At 52.5% G+C, this 16,985-nt stretch overlaps 2 protein-coding genes across 2 annotated transcripts in view; both read right to left on the bottom strand.

Moving 5' to 3' along the window:
- Positions 1 to 10,704, bottom strand: part of Gmip (GEM interacting protein) — a 14,070-nt gene extending 3,366 nt beyond the window's left edge. The window contains exons 1-19 of the mRNA XM_021170008.2: positions 10,574 to 10,704; positions 9,667 to 9,751; positions 8,807 to 8,894; positions 8,665 to 8,722; positions 8,240 to 8,365; positions 8,087 to 8,151; positions 7,884 to 7,991; positions 5,896 to 5,976; positions 5,640 to 5,810; positions 5,417 to 5,554; positions 4,974 to 5,170; positions 4,029 to 4,138; positions 3,881 to 3,958; positions 3,446 to 3,523; positions 3,211 to 3,365; positions 2,597 to 2,785; positions 2,369 to 2,506; positions 2,080 to 2,276; positions 1,398 to 1,785 (exon numbers count right to left, since the gene is read on the bottom strand). Of these exons, the coding sequence (XP_021025667.1) occupies positions 1,398 to 1,785; positions 2,080 to 2,276; positions 2,369 to 2,506; positions 2,597 to 2,785; positions 3,211 to 3,365; positions 3,446 to 3,523; positions 3,881 to 3,958; positions 4,029 to 4,138; positions 4,974 to 5,170; positions 5,417 to 5,554; positions 5,640 to 5,810; positions 5,896 to 5,976; positions 7,884 to 7,991; positions 8,087 to 8,151; positions 8,240 to 8,365; positions 8,665 to 8,722; positions 8,807 to 8,894; positions 9,667 to 9,751; positions 10,574 to 10,592 (2,469 nt within the window). The 5' untranslated portion in view covers positions 10,593 to 10,704. The remainder of the gene's footprint in view (positions 1 to 1,397; positions 1,786 to 2,079; positions 2,277 to 2,368; positions 2,507 to 2,596; positions 2,786 to 3,210; positions 3,366 to 3,445; positions 3,524 to 3,880; positions 3,959 to 4,028; positions 4,139 to 4,973; positions 5,171 to 5,416; positions 5,555 to 5,639; positions 5,811 to 5,895; positions 5,977 to 7,883; positions 7,992 to 8,086; positions 8,152 to 8,239; positions 8,366 to 8,664; positions 8,723 to 8,806; positions 8,895 to 9,666; positions 9,752 to 10,573) is intronic.
- Positions 10,705 to 11,754: 1,050 nt separating this feature from the next.
- Positions 11,755 to 16,985, bottom strand: part of Atp13a1 (ATPase 13A1) — a 16,912-nt gene continuing 11,681 nt past the window's right edge. The window contains exons 17-25 of the mRNA XM_029480251.1: positions 15,874 to 16,077; positions 15,697 to 15,793; positions 14,173 to 14,330; positions 13,988 to 14,102; positions 13,708 to 13,904; positions 12,597 to 12,739; positions 12,392 to 12,503; positions 12,165 to 12,308; positions 11,755 to 12,081 (exon numbers count right to left, since the gene is read on the bottom strand). Coding sequence (XP_029336111.1) covers positions 11,971 to 12,081; positions 12,165 to 12,308; positions 12,392 to 12,503; positions 12,597 to 12,739; positions 13,708 to 13,904; positions 13,988 to 14,102; positions 14,173 to 14,330; positions 15,697 to 15,793; positions 15,874 to 16,077 — 1,281 coding nt within the window. The 3' untranslated portion in view covers positions 11,755 to 11,970. The remainder of the gene's footprint in view (positions 12,082 to 12,164; positions 12,309 to 12,391; positions 12,504 to 12,596; positions 12,740 to 13,707; positions 13,905 to 13,987; positions 14,103 to 14,172; positions 14,331 to 15,696; positions 15,794 to 15,873; positions 16,078 to 16,985) is intronic.

Here is a 16,985-nt window from a genome sequence, read left to right as displayed (position 1 = left end):
CCCTGATATAGCTGTCTCTTGTGAGACTAGGCTGGGGCCTAGCAAACACATAAGTGGATGCTCACAGTCAGCTATTGGATGGATCACAGGGCCCCCAGTGGAGGAGCTAGAGAAAGTATCCAAGGAGCTAAAGAGATCTGCAACCCTGTAGGTGCAACAGCATTATGAACTACCCAGTACCCCCTGGAGCTCTTGACTCTAGCTGCATATGTATCAAAAGATGGCCTAGTCGGCCATCACTGGAAAGAGAGGCCCACGCAAACTTTATATGCCCCAGTACAGGGGAACGCCAGGGCCAAAAAGTGGGAATGGGTGGGTAGGGAAGGGGGGGCTATGGGGGATTTTAAGATAGCATTGGAAATGTAATTGAGGAAAATACGTAATAAAAAAAATATTAAAAAAAAACAAAACAAAAACAAAAACAGAATAGCCGGGCAATGGTGGCGCACGCCTTTAATCCCAGCACTTGGGTGGCAGAGGCAGGCGGATTTCTGAGTTGCAAGCCAGCCTGGTCTACAGAGTGAGTTCTAGGACAGCCAGGGCTACACAGAGAAACCCTGTCTCGAAAAACAAAAACAAAAACAAACCAGAATAAACAAGCAAGTAAGTCAGTAAGTTGGGGCTAGAAAGATGGTTCCATGGCTAAGAACACTGGCTGCTCTTCCAGAAGACCCGGGTTCAATACACAGCACCCACATGGCAGCTCAAAAACTATGACTCCAGTTCCAGGGGATCTGATACCCTCAGAGATACGTGAGGCAAAACACCAATGTACATTACAAAAAAAAAAAAAAAAAAGACAAGTGTGTCATCCCAGCTATTTAATAGGCTGAGGCAGAAGAGTCACCCTTGCTTATAGAATGAGTTCAAGGCCAATCTGGCAATACAAGGAGACTCTGTCCCAAGATAAAAAAAAAAAAAAAAAAATGGCTGGATAGGTAAAGGCATCTCCCACCAAGCTTGGCAAATAATTCCCAGGGCCTACAGGGCAGAAGGAAAATTACTCTTACAAGTAGTCTCTGACCATCACATGGCACTCCCCTCCCACGCACAATAAATAAACTAAGATGTAATAAGAGAAATCTGGTCTGGCTCAGTGGCTAGAGGTACTAAGTCTAAGGACCTGAATTCGGTCCTCAGGATCCAGTGGGTGAAAGGACAGGTTGCCATCTGGCCTTCACACTCACAATGTGACATGCATGTGTCTGCATACTCTCTAAATGAATGTTTCTTAAAAATCCAAAAGAAACTTAAAGAGAGCGCTGGGGGTGTAACATAGAGCTGAGCACATGCCTAATGCACACCAAGCCCTGGAGTCAATATCCAGTTGTGCAAAAGAAGGAGAATTAAACACAGACAGGGCCCTCCTCACATCTGCGGGGCAAGCCGATTCCTACCTCAGGAGGTGTGACCTCGGGGCACTTCTCCAGGGTACTATGGTGTTTGGGGTCTGGGCTGGAATCCAAGGCTATGGTCAGGGGCTGTGTGTCCTGGGCAAGAAGTGAGGCTGGGTGCTGGGGACTGGATCCGAGGTGTGCAGGAGCCAAGCCAGGGTCTTGGGTCAGAGGCTCCAAGGCCAGCGGGAGCTCATCCATCCCGAAGATCTGCTCATAGTGCACAATGAGGAACTCAACCAGCTGAGCCTGGTGACCGGAGTCCAGCAGACAGGCCACAGGGCTGGCACTGGTGGCCCTGGGTCCATCTGGTGGCCGCAGCAGTGTAGGCCCAAATACAATTCCCAAATTGTTGGCAGACATCTTGTTTTCTTCAAACCGAGCGGCCACCCTGAGGATGTGTAGGGAGAAGAGTCAGGCATAGAATCGGAAGCATCAGTAGATGATAAGTGTAGGACCTGTATAAGCTAGACTGGTGACTTAGCCAGGCCACAGCAAAAAAGTCTCTGGTCATGGCTAGAAACCAGCAAGTTACATGGACAGTGTTAAAGTTAGGTGTGGGCATCCACAGTTCAGAGTTCAGAGGAAATATGAAAGGTCAAAGGTTAATATGAACCACACAGGTAAGCAGTTACATGTTCAGGGAAAGAGGGCCACAATTCCAAGCTTAGGGACCCATGCACACCTGAACAGATGGGCCACCAGGTGTCGCAGGGTACTGTAGTTAGAGTCAGGCAGCTGCACCAAGAGGGTCTTCAGCGAGCGAATAATCTCAGGGCTGGGGTTGGGGGTCCCAGGGTCGTCCCCAGGGTCTGCATGCAGGGTCTTTGCCAGAGAGATGAAGGCGTCGTACAAGTGGAAGGGGACCACGGGATCAGTGAGCTGGTGGGGACAGGAGTGTGGGTGGGCTGCTGAGGGTCCTCAACCAGAGGTGGTATGGCTCTGCCCACCACCTCTGGCCTGGAACCACCTACCTCCTGAAGAAATCGCTTGAGAACGCTGGTGATATCGTGAGGAGAGTTCCCAGACAGCTCTACCAGTGCTCGGCCATTCTCAAAGGCCTGGCACAGCCGCTCCACACGTACCCGAGACCCACTGACCCGATAGATACCCTGCAGGATAAGGGATACCTGGCTTGTGATCTGGCCATCAGTGGGGACAGGTCACTTGTGGGGACTATCAGGAATAAGGATGTCACCTACCTGCAAGCCCAGGGCACGGTGCTCTATCTCAGCTGTGCATCTGGTAATCACAAAGGGAACCTCCTCAGGGAAATCTCTGGGGAGCTGTAGGAAGTCAACCCCAAAGAGGGACATCCGGGCCGGAAGCCGCCGGTGTCCACAAAGGATGAGGAGGGTCTCCAGGCAGCGCTTGTGACAGGTCAAAAAGCACTGGAGGAGGGGGGAGGTCACAGGGTTAGGAGGTCAGCTGGAGACAGGAAGGTTATCAGGAGGTCAGCAAGAAAGCCAGGGAATAGAGGATGCTTAAGAGACCAAAGAGACGGTTCGGCAGGTAAAGGTGCTTGCTGCCAAACCTGACGACCTGGGTTTGACTCCCAGGGCTCACATGGAGGAAGGAGAGAAATGGCTCCTTTAAATTCTCCTCTAAGACTCACTCACAGCATGACACTAATGCACACCCTGCCTCTGCCACAGACACACACAAATGAACACTGAGACTGAGGGAGCAAGGGAGAGAAGGAGTGAGCGATCTTCAGACAAAGGTAGGCCCTAGAGCAAACAGGCTGTAGGGATCTTGAGCCTGTGTATCTAGTGAAAGTCAGCCAAGGTCATTAGGTCCCCAGTCTAGGCCACACCTCTTCACATTCTGTCCCGCTGACCATGAAGGCTTCACATTCTCTGCACTTGGCTGGGCCCCGCAGCCGCCGCAGTCGGTGGGTTTGAGCAGCTGTGGACAGTGTCCACTTCCTGAATGGGCTGCCTACTCCATTCTCTATCCCATCCCCCAGATCTGCAAGGAGAGAGATCAAGGCTGTCACGGTCACCATCTTGTCCCTGCAAGCCCTCCTGCCCACCCATGTCCAGCATTACCAGGGTCTCGCTCCTCAAAGTCATCCGAGGACTCCGTGCCTGTGGACGAAGCCTTCACAAGCCGGCGGGCCCCAGCACCTGGGCTCAGAGGAGCACAAAGGTAGGATTATGGTGGTCATGGGACAGGTTAGGTCTATGGAGGCAGATTTGGTTTTCAGGGCTTTCAAAAACTCCCAGATATCCTTGGGAGAAAGGGTCGGGGACCAGAGGTTAAGAGTTTAGGAATGGGCCAGGCCTTTGTCTGGTGGTTTAGAGGAAATTCCCACCAAGACAGTGAGTACATCTACACTTGAGGATCAGAGTGTGTGGTAGATCAGGCCAAGAAGTAGGTTAGAGATTAAAGGTCAGTGCTTGGCTACAAGCGGGAGGACAGAGAGTGGGAGGTGAAAGGGCACAGGTGTGTATGTGGGTGGGAGGGTCAGGTCCTGCCCTCACCTGGGCTGGAAGTGGGAGAATCCAAAGACCGGGACTCACTGCCACCACCTACACTGTCCACATCACTGCCTGGGATACCTGCGTGAGAACAGGTCAATCAGGCTGGCCCAAGCCCAGGCCCTTTACCCACAGACCTCAAAGAACTTACCCTGGCTGCCTAAGCTGGCAACCTCCCAAGGGCCAGGCTCAGGGGAACCCTCCTCCTCCAGCCTTGGAGGTAGAGGCCCCGGAAACTTCTTTTTTGTGTCCTGAGGGAAACTGGGAGAAGAGAGGATTGAGGGCTTGATCCCCAGAAACTGGCCTGGGCGACAGCGACTGTGCATGGCGTCTGGGTCCCGACTCTAAGGATACAGGACTGAAAGCTCTGGTGTCCAGGACCATCTTGGTCCCTTAAGTGTCCTAGCCCCAGATCCTAGGACTGGGGATGACTCATGAAAAGTCTCCCATGATCCTGTAAGCACCCCTAATGAAAGCCATTGAACCATTTAAAAGCAAGCAAACAAACAAACACACACACGAGGGGCTGGAGGGGTGGCTCAGTGGTTATGAGCTCTTGGCTGCTCTTCCAGGACCCACATTCAGTTCCCAGGATCCACATTGGTGGTTCACAACTGCTTAGCCCACAGCATCTGACGCCCTCTTCTGGCCTCTGAGAGTACCTGCACACAGGTGGCGCGCACACACACACACACACACACACACACACACACACTTGTCAATAAAAATAATTCTTTAAATAAAAAGACACTAAGTGAGTTCTAGGCCAGCCAGGGTTACCTAGAGATACCCTATTTCAAATGTATCCCAGGGTCAGGCAGTCACCTTGCATGCCTTTGATCCCACTTGGGAGGCAGAGGCAGGAGGATCTCTCTGAGCTTGAGGCCAGCCTGGTCTACAGATCGAGTTCCAGGTCAGCCAGGGCTACACAGAGAAACCCTATCTCACAAACAAGCAAACATCTCCAAAACATTGAAGTCAATGGAGACTAGTTAGAAAAGTAAGGGACTCATCTGGGGTGGGAGCGGGACAAGAGAGGGTAATGGAGGTGAGGTATAGTATATACTAAAACTCCAAGCCCAGCCCTAGGGCACACCTGTGCACCACAGCTGTGAACTCCTGGAAGCAGAAGGCTGGAGATGGCGGCGGTGGGGCCCCAGGCTGCAGTGTCCGAACGAACTCCTGGTAGCGCTGGCCAGGTTCAAAGGGTACACAGCACTCAGCCAGAGCAGAGAAGGAGCGGGGTCCTCGCTCTGCCTGTGCCCCTCGCAGCTCAAACAGACCCAGCGTCACCTGCAAGGATGAATATTTGACCTAGATTCCAGGGGGCTGTGCCTAACCCTTACAAAGCAGTCAATGTCTGAGGGCAGGGTCTGTCACTGGTAGGCTGTAGGACTAGGCTTGGGCTGTCATCAGGGTATGGGGCCTACAGTAAAGATGGTGTTCTGGGGACTCAGGGCTGAGTTAGGAACAGAGGAAAGGAGTATACACGGTGCCTAAGGACAATGAAACAAGAGTGACGGTGGAGGAGGGCCTTACCCGCCTAAGCACTTCATCTCCTTGCAGCACCAGCTTGCGCACATGTGACACTATCCGCCGCTTGGTGGTCTCCAGATCCTGCTGGCGAGTATTGGCCTCCCGGACACAGGCCTGGTACAGAGCCTCTGCCTCATGTGCCTGGGGAAACCAAGGCTTAAGTGGTCGGGAGTTAGAGAGAGGTGAGCGACCAGACGTTAGGGAATCTCGGTACCGTGTTTCCGACCTTGGCCTGTGCCTCCTCTCGGGAGCGCCGCCTGCGCTCCTGTTGCTTGTTGGATCCGGGAGATGCCTGGGAAGGAGGGTCCTCAGGGGACCCCTGGGAGCGTGCCCTCAGGTCCTCTCTCCGTTGAATGTATTGGAGCTCGGAGCGCCGCAGTGCCTGCACTGCTTCATTCTTGGAGGCAGTAAGAGGACCATAAGCCGTTGGCCTGCAGAGGACTCTGTTCTTCCGGGCAGGGCCCACCCACGCCTGGCCTTACCATGCGCTTCTGCTCCTTCAGCCACTGTTCCTTGAATTCCTTCCTCCACTTCTCAATTTCCATCCTTTTGGCCGCCAGAGGCTGTGGAGTGGAGGATGGGCATGGATGGGGAGGGAAAGCAGCTTCAGGAGCCCCATCTGCTGTTTCCTGCCTGACCCCTTAGACATGAACCCTTGTCTCAATCTGTTGGGTTTTGTTTCTTTTTTCTAACCAGGCCTTTTTACCCTAGGTCCAAGTACATGAGCAGAAAGTTATGTGATTGATCGATCATCCCATCTTTTCTTCAGGAACCCAGACATCCCGAGGTTTTATTCTTGAGAAACACCCATCCTGACGATTCTATTGGTGTACTTTTTCAATTACAATTTTTAATTATTGCCGGGCAGTGGTGGCGCACGCCTTTAATCCCAGCACTCAGGAGGCAGAGGCAGGCGGATTTCTGAGTTCGAGGCCAGCCTGGTCTACAGAGTGAGTTCCAGGACAGCCAGGGCTACGTAGAGAAACCCTGTCTAGGAAAAAAAAAGAAAGAAAGAAAAAAAAGAAAAAAATGTTTTATTATCTTAAATTGTGTCTATGTGTGCATGCATGTGCACGTGAGTGTGGGTACCTCTGGGTACCTATAGAAGCATCATGAGCTGGAGTTACAGGTGGTTGTGGACTGCCAGTCATGGGTGGTAGGACCCAAACCCAGGTCCTCTGCAAGAGTAGTGTGTGCTCTTACCACTGAGTCTCACTAGGTTCCTGTCCTTATTTCTCTCTATTGTGTTTGTGTATGTGTGGCATGTTTGTGGAGGACAGAGGACATGTGGGAGTCAGAGCATACCTCCATGTGGGGTCCAAGGATCAAACTTAGGTCACCATGCTTGGGGACAAGCACATTCACCAGGTGAGCTACCTTGATGGGTTCTTCTTTCTTTCTTTCTTTCTTTTTCTTTTCTTTTCTTTTCTTTTCTTTTCTTTTTTGTTACTGGGGATTTGAATCCCTGGCCTTGCTAGCTAAGTATTCTACTACTGTGCCCTATTTCCAGCCCTTCCTTTAAAAAGAGCTATTTATTTGTTAATCCGATGTGTGTACAGAGGCCGCATGCCGTGATTTGCATGTGAAGGGCAGAGGAGGGCATTTTGAAGTTGGAGCTCTCCTTCTTCTTCTTCTTCTTTTTTTTTTTTTTTTTAAAGATTTATGTATTATATGTAGGTACACTGTAGCTGTCTTCAGATACATCCAAAGAGGGCATTCCAGCTCTCCTTCTTTCTATCTTTATGTGGGTTTCAGGGATTGAACTCAGGTCTTCAGACTTGGGCAGCAAACACCTAGAGTGAGAATTCTGGAATCCTGGTTTCTTTAAAAAACACAGAACTATTACAAGAATGTGTTTTCCTTTTCACCCCAGGTGTGAGAGGATGCGGGGCTGCTTCAGGCTGTCCCCAGCAGCTGACTGTGCTTTGCCTCGTGCTCAGGCAGAAGCATGGTTTTGCCAGCTGCAGATAGTTTCAGTAGCTGTCTGATGTTTGGAGTTCTGGAAACTTTTCAAATGGTATTTAGATGCTAGCACCCCAAAAGGTGGGGTCTGTGGCTATTGCTCATTCTGGGGTGGGGGGTTGTGGTTTGTTAGTAGTTGTGCTCAAAGAAGAAACAAAAGGAAAGAAATTAGATTTAGGGATCTCTCTTTCCCCCCTCTCCTTCTTTCTTCCTAACTTATGTTAGGCGGAACAAATGGGGGCGGGGCTCGAGGGTGCTGGGAGTAAAGAGTGGGAAAAAGAACCCACAAAGCCACAAAGATCGGCCATAAGCTCCTTACCTTCTGAGTTATCTGCTCTCCCTGAAACCAATCCTCCCTGATGCCCTCTCAAATGAAAGCACCATTCTGTGTGTGTGTTTTGCAGCCTCACAGAACGCGGGGCTTGAATCTCAGTGAAGGAACACTGGCTAAGATCCTGAGCATCTCTGGGCTTGGGCTCCCTCCTCCTGGGTGGCAGGGGAGGCGTACCTGGTAGTAGTCTCTCTTCTGCTGGGCCACTGTCTCCAGGGCCAGGGCTCCCAGGCTGAGGTCATGCTCCAGAAACAAGGTGTAGATGTACTGGAGTGGCATTTGGCTCTGGGGTGGAGTGCGGGGCTAGCTCAGGAACTGACCGGATGGGGGTGGAGGAGGATTGGGGTGGGGGGGTCAGGCTGGAGAGGGCTGGTACCTACCTGCTGGAGAATGGACACCTTGCCAGCCTCAGCGAGCTTCATGATACTCTTAGCAAACTCGAGCTCTAGGAGGAGGAGGAGAGACAGTGGTCTACAAGCAGCTGGGGTTTGGGTCCTGCTTGCCATCAAGGGCCAGGCAGAAGGAATCTTCACCATAGTTGGCTCTCTTGTCTGTCCAGGCCAGCAGTTCCTTGGCATAGCGGCTCCATGCTTTAGCATACTCCAGGGCAGCATCCACACCACCCTTGGTCCGAATGAGTCGCAAATCCAGTTCTTCCTCTGGGATAAATAGGGAAATCCTTGAGCCCAGCTTCCCCCTCCCCCTTGGAAGCCTTCCCTGAACCCCAAGACCAGACCCATGGCTTCTGTTCCATACTTCATGGCTCCCTAAAGCTCCCTTTGGAATCATAATGATGATTTATAAATTCTCTACTAAGACTGGGGAATCCTTTAGGATAGGGGCGTGGATCCACTGTGGGCTTTGCCCTGTCCCCTGCATCTGGCACAGAACAAGTTCTGAGATGTCTCAATGAAGGAACGATCTTACTCCCCAACTCTTGTCTGACACCCTCCCCTACCTGTGAGGGGTGCAGGACCTTCTGGGGAGAGATCCCGCCAACCACTGGCTTCACTGTTCTAGGGTAAGAGGATGAGAGACAGCATCAAGAGGGAGCAAAACAGCAAGCAAGTGGGCATGGAGCACCCTGATCCTGTCCCTACCTCCTCAGTCACCACTGTGGCTGTGTCAGCTTTGTCAGGCTCCAGGTCTTCTCTGAGTACAGGGTCTCCAGCCAGGGGATCAAAAGTTCTGGGGGTGGGAAAGATACTGGTGTCAGGAAGCCATTTCTGTCCAAACTCTCCTTTGTTGGGGAAAAGTCCTGGGGCACTAGGACAGTTTAGAGAGAAGGAAGAGGTAATCTTTGCTATTATCTGTGATTTAGAAGGTGTGATCTGAGAATGTAAGGGGAGCCAGGCGAGGCTGCAGTTTGTTTTGAAGCAGAGGCTCTTGTCTCCTGGCAGGCCGTCAACTCAGTGTTGGCTTGATTCTCAGCCTCTGCTTCCTAAGTGCTGGAATTACATTCATGCAGCAACACCCTGGTTGGTTTATGCAGTACTATGGATGGAATCCAGGCCTTTGTGTATGTCAGAGCCGCATCCTATCAATTGAACCTCACCCCCTGCCCCTTCCCTAATGTGGCACAGGCAGGATTAAATCCTGGGCCTTGGGAATGCTATGCACCTGTTACATCCCCAGGTGAGGTTCTTTCCTAAAAGTAAGACTTGAGAAAGGGTTGGAAGGGCCATAGGCAATTTAGGGGCTCACAGAATTGACACTCATAGCAGCTTCTACCATTTTTTAAGGAATCACGAGGTTGCATGTGTGTGTCTCAGGATCATTTGTCTTCGAGATAGACCCCAAATACCTATGTATCTAGAATACCAGAGGGCCCAGGTGTTTGGGGGGGGGGGCTCCTGTCTTAGTCAGGAGGCTGGAAGTCAGGGTGTCCAGATGTGGGACAGCATGATACCCACATAATTGGGGAGCTCTGCCCAATGTGGTGACACAGGCTCAGACTCACACGTTTCCCAATGATATCTCGAGGTTGTCCAGGCTCTGGAAGATGTCACTGTATCTCTTCCTGCCCTCAGGAGCTGGGGTTAGCTCTGGGGGAGGGAAGGGTAAGAAAACATGAGCCAACCAGAGGCAAAGCAATCCAAATGTACCCCAACCACTCTCAAGCAGAGGTGGGAAGGGGGCGGGAGAGAAGAAGGGGGGAGAGAGAGATTGAGAGAGGAGAGAGAGCTCGAGTTTCTGTGGGGTCATTTCTGATTCCACAGATGGATCCAGGTAAAATCTCAGAGAAGCGTTTGCTCACAGCCACAGGGACACCATGCATGGGAGGACCCATAAGCAAAGGAAGGAAACAGATGCAGCTGCCATATGAATGCTGGAATAGAGGGCTGGCTTGACAATGGAGCCACATGGACCCCAGGCAGATGGAAAAGCACGTGGGACACACAGGCACTTAGCCTGCGGTATAAACACACGCGAGTCCGCTGAAACCACGAGGGACAGGACTGAATGACACTCGATACACAAAGACAGCCGGAAACATAACCCAGTTCTAGCCATAATTCTGCCGCCGCCCCCTGGCCTGATGCCTCGGGGCTACCTGCAGGAATACTAGCCATGACACCCTGCCCCCATCCATCCTACGATCAGAAGCAGAAGCGGCCACTTCCCCTTCCTGGGCCCCTTCCCCCAGGCATCCGGGGTGCCCGCTCTGGCGGGCAATCCGAGGGTTGGAGGCTGGCGTCGTGAGCACTGTGCGCTTCGGGGGTCTCCAAGGTGCTCGGGGATCCCCTCGTTCCTTCCCCTGTCAGTACTCCTTTCCCGGCTGTCAGATAGCTCGGGTAAGTTGGGTTTTCTGGTTTAGGAACTGAGGAGCGGTGGTGGGAGGCCCCCCTCGGTCCCCACCCCTGTACCTGTCTCCGCTGAGTCCATGGCGATGCCCGGGGGGGCAGGGGGTGGGGTGGGGAACGCACGGCGGAGCTGAGAAAGGGACAGGGCTGCGCGCCGCCCGGGACCAGCCCCGATTTCCTGCCTCTGCCGACCCAGAGGTGTCGCCCCGCCCCAGCTATGCCACGCCTCGAGACGACCACGCCCCTCCCGGAAGTCGCCATCGCATTTCTGACTAGCCTCCAGAGTTTACCCGGTAGAGGAGCCCCAGCGAGCCAGGGGTCCCTTCTGTAGATTTCTGTGGCACCCTAAGTCCTTGTAGCACTCTTCCAGCAAGCCGGAGATGCCTGCCCCAGAACATTCCACACCCAGCGTCTAGATTTAACACCCTGCCTAGGCTTTTAGATCCAGGGCACTCCTGTGAAGAACTGCAATGAAGGACTGCAATAAACCCCAAATCCCCAGGGCAGGCTTCTTTTGTTTGTTTTGTTGTTGTTTTGGAGACAAGTGTCTCACTCAAGTGGCCTGGCTTGGTTTGATTTTGGTGTGTGGGACTGACTAGCCTCCAACTCAGAGATCCCCTGCTTCTGCCTGCTGAATGCTGCCATTAATGATGCACACCAGGGCTGGAGAGATGGCTCAGAAGTTAAGAGCACTGTCTGCTTTTCCAGAGGTCCTGAGTTCAATCCCTAATAACCACGTGGTGACTCACAACCATCTATAATGAGATCTAATGTCTTCTTTTCTGGTTCAGCCTGAAGACAGAATAAAATAAATCTTCAAGTAAAAGTGCAAACCATTGTCTAATTGGGTGAGGCTCCTGAGGTGGTCGGCTCCCTTTCAAAGCAGTCAGTGGTTTTAGGGCAGGCAAGGCCACAAACACCTTGCACTGTGACCTCCATGCATGTAAGGAGGCTATCCATGGTGGCCAGTGACAGCCACATTTGTGATATGAGATGGTGGTTACAAACTGAGTGAGATCTGTGCCTTCTGGGACAGTATTCCACCAGCACTTCGGAAGGCGCGCCTGACGAGAGAGAGGATATACGCGACACTAGAAAACCTGAGGTCCTAGGTCCAGGAATGCCTGCAGAGGGGGTCTCTCTCCTCTGGGCCTGTGGTAATCCTAGGCCCTTGAGTGACCACCTGGCCCCTCCAATTTCCAGGGGGCCCTGTGTGGCACAGATATAAGTGGAAGCAAGCTTTATAAAATTGCAGACGCCGATTTATTTACCAAAGGTGCTAGCCAGGACTCTTCTACTAGCCCGGCCAGCGGATGCCCACAAGGGTCCCAACTCAGTCTTCCAAAAGCAAGGCAGGGCTGCCTCACTGTGGAGATGGGAGCAGTGCTCCCTCCTGGGGCAGCGGTGGTTTTCCTGTTCAGTGGCAGCCAGGGTAGGCAGTGGATACCAGCACCATCTTCTCAGGAAGGCACTCTCAGCTTCGGAGTCCCCAAAAAGAACTGTAGGACACGGTCAGCCAGGAGTGCCAGGCAGAAGTCCAGGGCCAGGACCTGGCCGATGACCAGCTTGAACTGTCAAGGAGGAAGCAGGCTGAGCTGGGTCTGTGGCTGAGCTGGGCCAGGCTGAGCCAGGGCCACTGCTCAGAACCACTCACCTCTACAGGGATGTCCACAAGGCCAAACTGGCTGTTGAAGTCAGGTGAGGAACCAAGGAGCAAGCCAATGATAGCCAGCAATGACACTGCCAGACTCCACACCAGGGGCTTGTTCTCAGGAAGGCTCTCCATGAAGGGTGGACCCTGCAATGAAAAGACACAGCTACTTGGGGAGGGTGGGCTGAGCAGGTTAGGCCAGGTGGGAGTGGACAGGCACAGGGCCTCACCTTGTAGTTGATGGCGAAGGTGGCCATCTGCATGGCCATGGCCATGATGTACACAGTGCTGTTGACCAGGCTCGGCTCAAACTCCTTGTACAGGTCTACAAACTGCTCCTGCCTGCAGGGGTATGTGGGTGTCAGTACCCTTCTCCTGCTCAGGCACCCACTGTAGCTTCCCGCTGCCTCTTCCTCTTCCTGGAACCCCACTTACTTCTCAGGGCTGCGTGCCTGGGCCTCACGGTACAGGTAGACCAGGCTCAGGAAGTGGACAGAGAACTGCAGCATCACCGTAAGGATGGTGTACAGGTTGAAGATGTTGGGTAGGGGCCGCTCTCGGGAAAGAGTCTTGAGAGGCTGTGGGGCAGGACTTGACAGTCAGCCAGCATACTCTCAACAGTGAGGCGATACTCCTGCCTCAGGCATCTTGTTTGGTCCGGATCTAAGGGCTGCCTATGTCCAAAATAGTCTGTATGCTATGGTAGCAATGGAGGGCTGTCAGGAGACAGATTTAGTCTCTACTCCCACAAATGCATTCATAGCCTTGGGCCTGGTCTATTGAGCCTGATTAGATTCCTTATTAGAATCTAATCTAATTAGATCTAAGGTCTATTGATTCCTTATTAGAGTGGGATCTGAAATGTCCCTAGAAGACTCAAGGGACATATTATGGTAGGGCTTTGGAAAGTGACCTAAGGCTCTGACCTCATGCCCAGACATGTAAAAGCTTAGATGGTGGGGCCCACATAAAGGGAGCAGAGCCTTGGGGACAATCGCAGGCCTTCCTCTTTTAGCTACTGTGGGTGAATAGCTCTAAATATGGCCTGAAACTTCTGGACGCCTAAGCCAAGACAGATCTTTTGTTTAAGTTGTCCTGTGAGCCTTTCCTCACCTTACTGGGAAGTTGACACAGACACCCTCTGGCCCCTGGGGTATCTATTTCACCACCTCAGCAACTAGTGCAGCCTCCTGGTTGTGGCAGCACCCTTTCCTCAGAAGGCCTCCTTGGCTGTCCCTGAGGCCAGCCCTGAAGCCTGTGACATTTTCTCCCTCACAGGGCTGAGTGTCATCTGCCTGCTTTCATTCCTCACTTCCTCTGCCCTAGGACTGTGACTTGCCTGAACCCCAAACTCAGACAGTGGTATACCCTAACCTGTATCACTAGCAGCTAGCCAGGCCTGACCCTGTCTGTAGATCCTGCGCAATCTCAGGGACACTCCTGCCTTTGGGCTCTAGGTCTCTGTCTATATCTTGGGGATGACAATTCCAACCCACAAGAGCTCTGGAAACGCCCTATGGTCAGCCCTAGGTGGTCCAGGGCCCACCTTGGAGCGGGAGATGAAGAGGAAGCAGCCGGCCAGCAGCAGCCCCTGCAGTGTGGCCTGGAAGTCACTGAACTTGACACCCTCCAGGTAGAGGACACTTTGGCTGTATGCCAGGATGAGGGCATTGAGGGCCAGGATCTTGAACATCTGCAGCGTCGTCACCAATGTGCACCGGCCCTGCTTGATCACGTGGCAGACTGTGGGAAAGTGGGGAGTGAGTGGGCAGGGTGGTGGGCAAGCAAGGCTCCAGGCAGGGCAGGGTGAGGAGCTAGGGACTCACTGCACTGGATGGAGGACAGCTTGGAGGTGAAGGGTGCTGCGATGCTGGCATCCCCCAGCTTCACGATGGGGGTGCTCTCCTCCTCCAGGTCCCGCAGCACCTGGCTCAGGCGGTCCTGTGGGGTGGGCAACAGGGGTCAGCCCTGGTTAGCAAGGGTTGTGGGTATTTCCGATCTGAACACTCACCCTGTGGGAGGCTGGTGGCTCCTCAGGAGAGAGGAGTGCCGACTTCTGTTTGGTGGACCTGGAGACTCTGGGGCCACTGTTGCTCAGAACAGGGCTGTCCCTTGGCCGTCGTCGCCGTTCTACAACCCTCTCAGGGGCATTGGCCAGGAGGGCTACACCTGAGAATGCATTGGGAAGGAGTAATGGAAAGGGCCCACGGTCAGGTACCAGTGTTCAGTTGCAGAGCCAGACAGACACCAGGCTGCCCACCTGCCCACCTCCCACCAGTTCCAAGGTACTCTCATTTCACCTAACTACCCTATGGGCCCTCAGAAACTGGTCATCTTGTTTTGCTGGTGAATGGCTTGACAGATTAAAGCATTTACCACACATGCCTGGCATTCATGTGAATGTGAAAAGAAACAATTCCATAAAGTTGTCCTCTGACCTTTACAAAAAAAACAAACAAAACAAAACCAACCAAACAAACAAACAAAATAAATAAATAAATAAATAAATAAAAAAGAAAACACCAGTTCCGATGTCAGATGTGTCAAAAACCATGCGGGTGGAGGCGCACCTGTTATCCTAACCCTCTGAAATCTGAGGCAAGAGGGATCTTGAGTTCTAGGCCATGCAACACAGAGATCCATGCCCAAAGGAGCACAAAAATCTTATCAGAACCTTAGACAGGCAGTAGTGGTGCATGCCTTTAATCATAGTGCTTGGGAGGCTGGGGCAGGTGGATCCAGGCCAGCTGGGAGTACAAGGCCAGTCTAGTGTAAGAACAACACAGAGAAACCTTTTCATGAAGGGGGGGGCGGGGTTGGTAGGGGAGTCTCAGACCCTAAACTGAAAATTGCTGGCCCCCAAAGAAACTTACTGGAGAGAAAAGTCTACGAGGGCAAGAACTTCAGACAATGCAGGGAAGATGGAAAAAAGCAAAAGGACTGTCAACACTTATCCTGACAGTGACCTGTGGCAACCAAACCTGGTTGTGGGACTTGAAAAACGATGTCCCCAACTACCTCTTTCCTCCTACCTTCTGCTCCTCATGCCTATACCCTTCTCTCACCTTGAAGCGCCTCAAGAGTTCTTCTTTAAAGACAGGTGGGGGGATGGTTCCATGTAACTAGTCTAGCCTTAAACTTACTGCACAGGCAAGAATAAACTTGAATCCCTGATTCTCTTGTGCTCTGGATGACAGACCCCTCCTGGGTGAGCACTGCTGCCTAGGAGGTTATGAACTAAATGACTTACTTTTTCAGTGTTCGAGTGAAATCCAGGATTCTGTACATATAAGGAAGACATCTACTGCTAAGCCACACCCCCTGCCTCTCATTAAAGGATTCCAGGCAGAATTCACACACAAAGCCACACCACCAACTCCTTTCAAACCTGAAGAGTATAGGCATGAGGAGCAGAAGGTAGGAGGAAAGAGGTAGTTGGGGACATTGTTTTTCGAGTTCCAGGCCAGCAAGCAACAGGTGAGATGTCGCCACACTAGTCGTGAAGGAGACAAAGCCCCCAGCTACTGGAGCTTACCCACATCAGCGTGCTTCAGTGCGCCCACATCATTGGTGCCATCTCCACACATAAGGGTCACATAACCCAGCTCCTTCAGGCTAGTGATGACAAATTCCTGCATGGTAGACATGACACTGATGGGTCTGCAGCCATCCCCAAGACCCCCAGTGCCCCGCCCCAGGGTCCTGCACATACCTTCTGCTTGGGGGCCACACGGGCGAACACCTGCACATGAGGGATGAGGCAGAGCAGCTGCTGGGGGTCCACAGCTTGCAGGTGAGCCAAGCCATCGCCTGTGAGGCATAGCGCGTGCTCCAAGGCCAGTGCCTTGGGGGAGCCCGGGGTGAGAGGCAGAACGATGCTGCTATCAATGGAGCGCCACTCACATGGCTGGCCTGTGGGTCACATCTTTGGTTAGGGTTGTGACTCCTGGGCCAACACCACCAGTTTCACCCAGAATCTGGCCCTGCTTTGGACATTCCACAGGGAGCAAACACAAGACCCTCCAATACAAGTGCGGAACTTGAGCGTTGCTCCAGTAGCTGCATGCAAACACAGAAGGCCTGGTCTCGGACCTCAAGCCGCCTTCTCCTGATGCTGGTCCCTCATCTAACAGATCTCTCCACTACCAGCCTAAATACCAGCACTCTAGGAACCAGAGTCCTCCCATGCTAACCTCATGGGACCCGCTTTTATTTCTGAAGCTCAGATCCAGGAGTAGGCTGGGGGAGGTAGCTCACCAGTCCACCCTATACCGACTAAGATGGAAGTTTGTTTCATCAACCTGCAGGGCCTGCCCATAAAGCAAGAGTTACGATCATCACTTTAAGGTCACCTATATACAAACAACCCTTAGGTCCAAGAACATGGTACACAAGGTTAGAATGGAGGGAGACCTGGGCGAACAATTTAGAGTGGTGACCAAGTTCTCTGAGAGGCAGTGGAAGGTTCTAGAAGCCTTTTTAGCTGAATGCACCTACTGCCCTGTGTGCATTCTGCCACCCTGTGTTGGAGTACCCACTGTTCCTCACATAGGTCCTGCTCTTAAAGACATCAAGAGACCTGAGCAAGAAGTGGATTCATTTACCTCTGCAGGAAGGGTCTAAGGCTGGTCTTAGAAAGCATGTATGCAAAACTGGGCCTGGAAGCCACTGTGTAGCCTAAGCTGGTCTAGACTAAAAGCACTCTTCTTCCTGGGCTAATAGGAGTGCACCCTCGGGCTGGTGAGATGGCTCAGTGGGTAAGAGCACCCGACTGCTCTTCCGAAGGTCCAGAGTTCAAATCCCAGCAACCACATGGTGGCTCAC

Source organism: Mus caroli, chromosome 8 (assembly GCF_900094665.2).
Source record: "Mus caroli chromosome 8, CAROLI_EIJ_v1.1, whole genome shotgun sequence".
NCBI classification, from domain to species: Eukaryota; Metazoa; Chordata; class Mammalia; order Rodentia; family Muridae; genus Mus; species Mus caroli.
Note: the sequence above shows the minus strand (reverse complement) of the source record. Positions and strands in the feature narration are given on the sequence as shown.